Genomic DNA, 7,757 nt, shown 5'->3' with positions numbered 1-7,757 from the left:
TTAATAAAATACTCAGCCTGGTATTCTCCAGTGAATATCAGCCCAAACAGCTAATATTAGGACAATAGCTGAAAGGAATGATTCGATCACTGGCTTTCTTTTAACAGCAAATTCTGCACACACACATAGAATAGGTGAGTGGCAACTTTCCTTCAAATTCAAGAATTTATTAACAAAATAAAATGAACATTTAGGGAACATCACTATAGAATGCTGTTTATCTGAATTAACACTGTATTTCAATCAACAAATCTTCTCTACTAGACTAGTGAAGCTTAACTAACACTACCAAGCAAAATCAGGATAAAAAAATCTAAGGAACTATGTACACACAGAGGAAACAAAAGGACAAAAAAATAGTTGAAAACCATCATCAGAATAATTCAGTGAATCCTGTGTAACTGCAGATCTAAGTTGGAGAACTAAAGTTCATCTTAAAGAATGAGGATTGAGATAAAATCAGGTTAAATAATTTAGAACATTCAAGATGCAAACAAAATATTCATGAACATAACATTTTAAAGAATGATTTGCTTGGTAAAATCAATATCTTTAGGACACATGATTTTATTAATGCAATTATTTCTACGGAAAGCTAGAGGGCACTGTAGCGATAGGACATTAGCCTGATGGATTAATCGCAAAACTACTTAAAACACCATTAAATTGACATTAATCTTATCTTTTCATGCTGTAATAAGGCTTGAGATGATGTGTTGTGAATTTATCCTGTATAAATAAAATTTAATTGAATTACTACCTATAAAACTCTGAAAACTTAGGCAACTGTGTGCTATGAAGCTACTGTTCTGGGGTCAACAACTTCCTTCTTCGGTTGCTGAGCGGCGCTACAGACCTCTCAAATATTTCTGATTGCGTGTGTTTTAAAAAAAATTAAAACGATATTATCCAGGCACACTTGTAAATAATAAATAGATCATTGGGGATAACATTTTGGTTTAAAAAAACATGGCAGAAAAAGTCAATATGTCATCAGCACTCTAAGGTTAAAAAGGATAGCTCTACAAACAAGTGACTTTTTCAGGGGGAGTTGTAACAGTCATGTATGCTGAAGCTTTCTGTTTTATTCTGTTTACTATTCTGAATGTTCTGTAAATGAAATGGTACAAACTCAATTATTCAACAGCCCATCTTAGTTGGCAGGTTGTGAGGCAACAGAACATGAAATGTAATGCAATGTATTCACACTCTCAAATATTATCAGAGCGTGACTACTTGTTCAAAGAACTGTAAATAAACAAGACATAGGAAGCAACAAAGCAGTATGAACAAGAAAATTAGTAGTTAAAGAATTGAATCTACACTCAACAAAAATTTAAATGCAACACTTTTGGTTTTGCTTCCATTTTTTTATCAGATGAACTCAGATCTAAAACTTTTTCCACATGCACCATATCACCATTTCCCTCAAATATTGTTCTGCGATAATGAGCACTTCTCCTTTGCTGAGATAATCCATCCCACCTCACCGGTGTGCCATATCAAGATGCTGATTAGACACCATGATTGCCTTAGACTGCCCACAATAAAAGGCCACTCTGAAAGGTGCAGTTTTATCACCCAGCACAATGCCATAGATGTCACAAGATTTGAGGGAGTATGGAGTACTGGGCCCTTTAATAAGGGCTGTCAGGTCTCTGTACGACCGGTGTCAGAGTCTGGTCCGCATAGCCGGCAGTAAGTCGGACTCGTTTGCGGTGAGAGTTGGACTCCGCCAAAGTTGCCCTTAGTCACTGATTCTGTTCATAACTTTTATGGACAGAATTTCTAGGCGCAGCCAAGGTGTTGAGGGGATCCGTTTTGGTGGCCTTAGGATTGCGTCTCTGCTATTCGCGGATGACGTGGTCCTATTGGCTTCATCAGGGCGTAAGCTACAGCTCTCACTGGAGCGGTTCGCAGCCGAGTGCGAAGCGGCTGGGATGAAAATCAGTGCCTCCAAATCCGAGACCATGGTCTTGAACCGGAAAAGGGTAGAGTGCCTTCTCCGGGTTGGGGGGAGATGTGCTGCCCCTAGTGGAGGAGTTCAAGTATCTTGGGGTCTTGTTCACGAATGAGGGGAGGATGGAGCGGGAGATCGACAGGCGGATTAGTGCAGCGTCTGCTGTGAAGCGGGCGCTGTACCGATCCGTTGTGCTGAAGAGAGAGCTGAGCCAAAAGGCGAAGCTCTCGATTTACCGGTCGATCTACGTTCCTACTCTCATCTATGGTCACGAGCTTTGGGTCGTGACCGAAAGAACGAGATCCCGGATACAAGCGGCTGAAATGAGTTTTCTCCGTAGTGTGTCTGGGCTCTCCCTTAGAGATAGGGTGAGGAGCTCAGTCATCCGGGGAGGACTCAGAGTAGAGCCGCTGCTCCTCCACGTCCAGAGGAGCCAGTTGAGGTGGCTCGGGCATCTGGTCAGGATGCCTCCTGGTCGCCTCCCTGGTGAGGTGTTCCGGGCACGTCCCACCGGGAGGAGGCCCAGGGGAAGACCCAGGACACGCTGGAGGGACTATGTCTCTCTGCTGGGAACGCCTTGGGATTCCTCCTGAGGAGCTGGCCCAAATGGCCGGGGAGAGGGACGTCTGGGCCTCCCTACTGATGCTGCTACCCCCGCGACCTGATCCCGTATAAGCTTAAGAAGACGGACAGACAGTTAATCTCATAAAAAATAGAAGCAAAACCAAAAATGTTGAATTTGTATTTTTGTTGAGTGTAACTAAATTACCTAAATATTATCTTTATTAAAAAAATACTTCAGTTTAGGCTGAGATCAAAATACTTTCTAATGTGCATAATGTGTTTCAATGTTTCCTGCAGATGTTGAGCAGAAGCTGATCAAGGAAGAACTTTCTTTAGATCACAGACCTCGTGCCGAAATGCATGATACAAAGCCCCCCCACGTAAAGGAGGAACAGAAGGGAGTCCTCATCAGTCTGCCAGGACAGCTGCTCAGTGGGAAGGAGGTGAATAATGCCATCAGGTTTCCAATAGCTGCTCCTCCCATAAAAAGTCTGGATGATGAACAGACTTTGCTGCTTTCACAGCTTAATCCAGACCAACTTAAAAGCAGAGGGCTGCCAAAAGAGAATGATGAAGAAGAATCCATCAGGATACAAGATCATGCAAATGCTTCTATTTCTTTAGAGGCAGAGGATACTGACAACTGTGGCAAAGCATTTATTGGAAAACACGCTTTAAACACACACATGAGAATCCATACAGGACAGAAACCTTTCTGTTGTGATATATGTGGAAAACGATTTAGCCAAAAAGGGCATTTAAAGACACACATGCGAATCCATACAGGAGAGAAGCCTTTCTGTTGTGATCTATGTGGAAAACAATTTAGCGAAAAAGGGCACTTAAACACACACATGAAAATCCATACAGGACAAAAGCCTTTCTGCTGTGATCAATGTGGACAAAGATTTTGCATAAGAGGACATTTAAACAGACACATGGTAATCCACATAGGACATAAGCCTTTTTGTTGTGATGTATGTGGAAACAGATTTAGCCAAAATGCATCTTTAAACAGACACAGGAGAATCCATACAGGACAGAAGCCTTTCTGTTGTGATATATGTGGAAAAAGGTTTAGCCAAAAGTCAATTTTAAACAGACACATGAAACTCCATGGAGGAGGGGAAAAGGAAGAAGAAACGTCTTTAGATCACAAACCTCCTGCCGACATGCATGATACAAAGCCCCCACACATAAAGGAGGAATGGAAGGAAATCTACATCAGTCTGCCAGGAGAGCAGCTCAATGGGGAGGTGAATAATGCCATCAGGTTTCCAGTCGCTGCTCCTCCCTTAAAAAGGCTGGATGATGAACAGACTCCGCCGCTCTCACAGCTTTATCCAGACCAACTTAAAAGCAAAGAGCTTCCAGAAGAGAATGATGGAGAAGAATCCATCAGGATACAAGATCATGCAAATGCTTCTATTTCTTTAGAGACAGAAGACACTGAGAACTGTGGCAAAACATTTATTGGAGAATACGCTTTAAACACACACATGACAATCCATACTGGAGAGAAACCTTTCTGTTGTGATCTATGTGGAAAACGATTTAGCAAAAAATCAACTTTAAACACACACATGAGAATCCATACAGGACAGAAGCCTTTCTGTTGTGATATATGTGGAAAACGATTTAGCGAAAAAGGACATTTAAAGACACACATGAGTATCCATACAGGACAGAAGCCTTTCTGCTGTGATCTATGTGGACAAACATTTTGCAGAAGAGGAAATTTAACCAGACACATGGGAATCCACATAGGACATAAGCCTTTCCGTTGTGACGTATGTGGAAACAGATTTAGCCAACATACAACTTTAAACAGACACATGAGAATCCATACAGGACAGAAGGGTTTCTGTTGTGATCTGTGTGGAAAAAGGTTTTGGGAAGGAGGAGACTTAACCATACACATGGGAATCCACACAGGAGTGAAGCACTTCTGTTGTGATCTATGTGGAAAAAGATTTAGCCGAAATACAACTTTAAACAGACACATGAAACTCCATGGAGGAGGGGAAAAGGAAGAAGCGTCTTTAGATCACAAACCTCCTGCCAACATGCATGATACAAAGCCCCCCCACATAAAGGAGGAATGGAAGGAAATCTACATCAGTCTACCAGGAGAGCAGCTCAATGGGAAGGAGGTGAATAATGCCATCAGGTTCCCAGTGGCTGCTCCTCCCATAAAAAGTCTGGATGATGAACAGAGTCTGGATGATGAACAGGCTCCGTTGCTCTCACAGCTTTATCCAGACAAACTTAAAAGCAAAGAGCTTCCAGAAGAGAATGATGGAGAAGAATCCATCAGGATACAAGATCATGCAGATGCTTCTATTTCTTTAGAGACAGAAGACACTGAGAACTGTCACAAAACATTTATTGGAAAATACACTTTAAACACACACATGACAATCCATACTAGAGAGAAACCTTTCTGTTGTGATCTATGTGGAAAAGGATTTAGCAAAAAATCAACTTTAAACACACACATGAGAATCCATACAGGACAGAAACCTTTCTGTTGTGATATATGTGAAAAACGATTTAGCGATAAAGGACATTTAAAGACACACATGAACATCCATACAGGACAGAAGCCTTTCTGTTGTGATCTATGTGGACAAAGATTTTGCAGAAGAGGAAATTTAACCAGACACATGGGAATCCACATAGGACATAAGCCTTTCCGTTGTGATGTATGTGGAAACAGATTTAGCCAGCATACAACTTTAAACAGACACATGAGAATCCATACAGGACAGAAGCCTTTCTGTTGTGATCTGTGTGGAAAAAGGTTTTGGGAAGGAGGAGACTTAACCATACACATGGGAATCCACACAGGAGTGAAGCACTTCTGTTGTGATCTATGTGGAAAAAGATTTAGCCGAAATACAACTTTAAACAGACACATGAAAAACCATACGGGACAGGAGCCTTTCTGTTGTGAACTATGTGGAAAAACATTTAGCCAAAAGTCAACTTTACACAGACACATGAGAATCCATACAGGACAGAAGCCTTTCTGTTGTGATCAATGTGGAAAAAGATTTAGCGAAAAGTCAAGTTTAAACACACACATGAGCATCCATACAGGACAGAAGCCTTTCTGCTGTGATCAATGTGGACAAAGATTTTGGATTAGAGGACATTTAAACAGACACATGGGAATCCACAAAGGACAGAGGCCCTTCTGTTGTGATATATGTGGAAAAAGATTTAACCAAAATACAACTTTAAACAGACACAGGAGAATCCATACAGGACATAAGCCTTTCTGTTGTGATATATGTGGAAAAAGATTTACTCAAAATACAACTTTAACCAGGCACACAAGAATCCATACGGGACATAAGCCTTTCTGTTGTGATCTATGTGGAAAAAGATTTAGCCAAAAGTCAACTTTAAACAGCCACACGAGAATCCATACAGGACAGAAGCCTTTCTGCTGTGATCTATGTGGAAAAAGATTTTGCCAAAAAAACCATTTATACAGACACATGAAACTTCATGGAGGAGGGGAAAAGGCTCTGCTTTGAATACTAACTTAAACTGCACAGCTTTAGTTTACTATGAGATGTTTGTGTTGTTATTAAAGGCAACAGTCTTCACTTGTTAGTTTCAGAATTTCTGTAGTAGCTAAGTATTAGATTTGTTTAGATTTTTTTAAACTTTATTTCATCTGTTCAGACTGAGCTGTGGCACGGATGTGTTCTCAGCCTATGCATGCTGCTCTAACCACTAGGTCCACCCTCCTAGTTAGTGAGATTTTTTTAACGGCGTCTGGTGTTTTTCCCACCTTAGGAACGGTGTTTTTGTTTTGATTGTGATTGCTTTTAGTTAACCTGTGGGTCCCCTACAGCGAACCTCTGAATTTACCTTAAAGAAACAGAATTTTATCCTTGATAGATGAGTGATGTGCCCTGTAACTGGTTAGGATAACATTCACATACAATTGAAACCAGAAGTTTACATAAACTATGTAAAACGATATGAAAGACTTCAAACACATTTCCTGTTTTAGCTCCATTAGGATCACCAGAATTATTTCTAGTTTGTAATTGCCAGAATAATGAGAGACCTTATTTTAGACATTGTTTAATTATTGGTTTCAAGTTCAGAAGTTTACTTTGTTGTGATATCAGCTAGGAGATACAATATCAGACTGTTTTTGACTGTCAGAGGCTGCAGGTATCAGATAATTGCCTCTCCCTGCAAGCGGGGCACTGCTATGAACGCAGGCTCTCATCCTGTCATCTCTCTCCTTGTCCCTGAGCCCTTAAGAAGAGTACATCTCCACTGGGCAGACAAAGCCACCATGGACCCGCATTGGGTTCAGAGACTCACAATCATGCAGGGTCGGCCAAGCTAAGTACTGTCTGCTTGTGGATCAAAATTAAAGCAACAGGAAGTTTTCTAAGCTGACCAGGAAGCCGAGCCCGCAGCAGTGCAGAGATCCCCAACGCATGCAATCAGATACTGGTGTAAAGCTCCTCAGACCTGGTTTCCCAAACGACGGCTTTTTCCCCAAGCTTGACATTTGCCCCTCATCGTCGACCGGCACCAGCTTCGCCCTAGCCCAACTGGGCACCACAGAGGTTAACTCATCAAGCTAAGTTAAACAATGGCCACTGGATGCACCCCGGCACATCATTTCCAGTCGATGGTCTGGTACAGCATCTTCTAGCTTCCTAAATTACCCACTTGAACAGTGACGTGCAGTCAGGGGAGGCAAGTGTGGCCAGCCCTCACTTCTCATCATGTAAAGAAAGAAAATATATAATGATAACATAATATAAATTGTGATTCACTCAATTGTGTAATAAAAAGTTATTTTTTTAATCCAATTTCCTCATTTTTGATAATATTTTCTTTAAAATCTCAGACTTTTCGCTATTTTCCATGTAAATCCTTGGTGGCCCTTGATAGCAAAGCAGGTAGTTCCTTGGCCTCTAGGCAGGGGGCCCTCAAAGGGCACCGCTCCTGATCCCAAAACTGTAGAGTGATGGCAAGTTATGGATGTATTATTAGTGAGTTATGGTAAACAGTTAAAGTCATAAAAAGACTCTAAACATACAGCTGGAACAGGACTGATCAAGGAAGAGACTTTTAAAACTGAAGAAGATAAAGAGAACTTTTACTGAAAATATAACCGATATGTTTTTTCAGAAGGAGCGCCGAATTGACTTCATTTATAAGTAGAGGTAAGACGGCGATAATTACTCAT

The 7,757-nt window shown here is 41.1% G+C and overlaps 1 protein-coding gene across 1 annotated transcript in view; it reads left to right on the top strand.

Annotated features, from left to right (window-relative positions):
• The first annotated feature begins 4,146 nt into the window (after positions 1-4,146).
• LOC118559157 (gastrula zinc finger protein XlCGF8.2DB-like) overlaps positions 4,147-7,757 on the top strand; it is a 3,664-nt gene continuing 53 nt past the window's right edge. Inside the window, exons 1-2 of the mRNA XM_036129879.1 lie at positions 4,147-4,527; positions 5,443-7,757. The exon at positions 5,443-7,757 is cut by the window's right edge and continues 53 nt beyond it. Of these exons, the coding sequence (XP_035985772.1) occupies positions 4,192-4,527; positions 5,443-6,069 (963 nt within the window). The 5' untranslated portion in view covers positions 4,147-4,191 and the 3' untranslated portion in view covers positions 6,070-7,757. The remainder of the gene's footprint in view (positions 4,528-5,442) is intronic.

The sequence above is a fragment of the Fundulus heteroclitus genome, unplaced genomic scaffold (assembly GCF_011125445.2).
Source record: "Fundulus heteroclitus isolate FHET01 unplaced genomic scaffold, MU-UCD_Fhet_4.1 scaffold_244, whole genome shotgun sequence".
In the NCBI taxonomy this organism is placed as follows: Eukaryota; Metazoa; Chordata; class Actinopteri; order Cyprinodontiformes; family Fundulidae; genus Fundulus; species Fundulus heteroclitus.
Note: the sequence above shows the minus strand (reverse complement) of the source record. Positions and strands in the feature narration are given on the sequence as shown.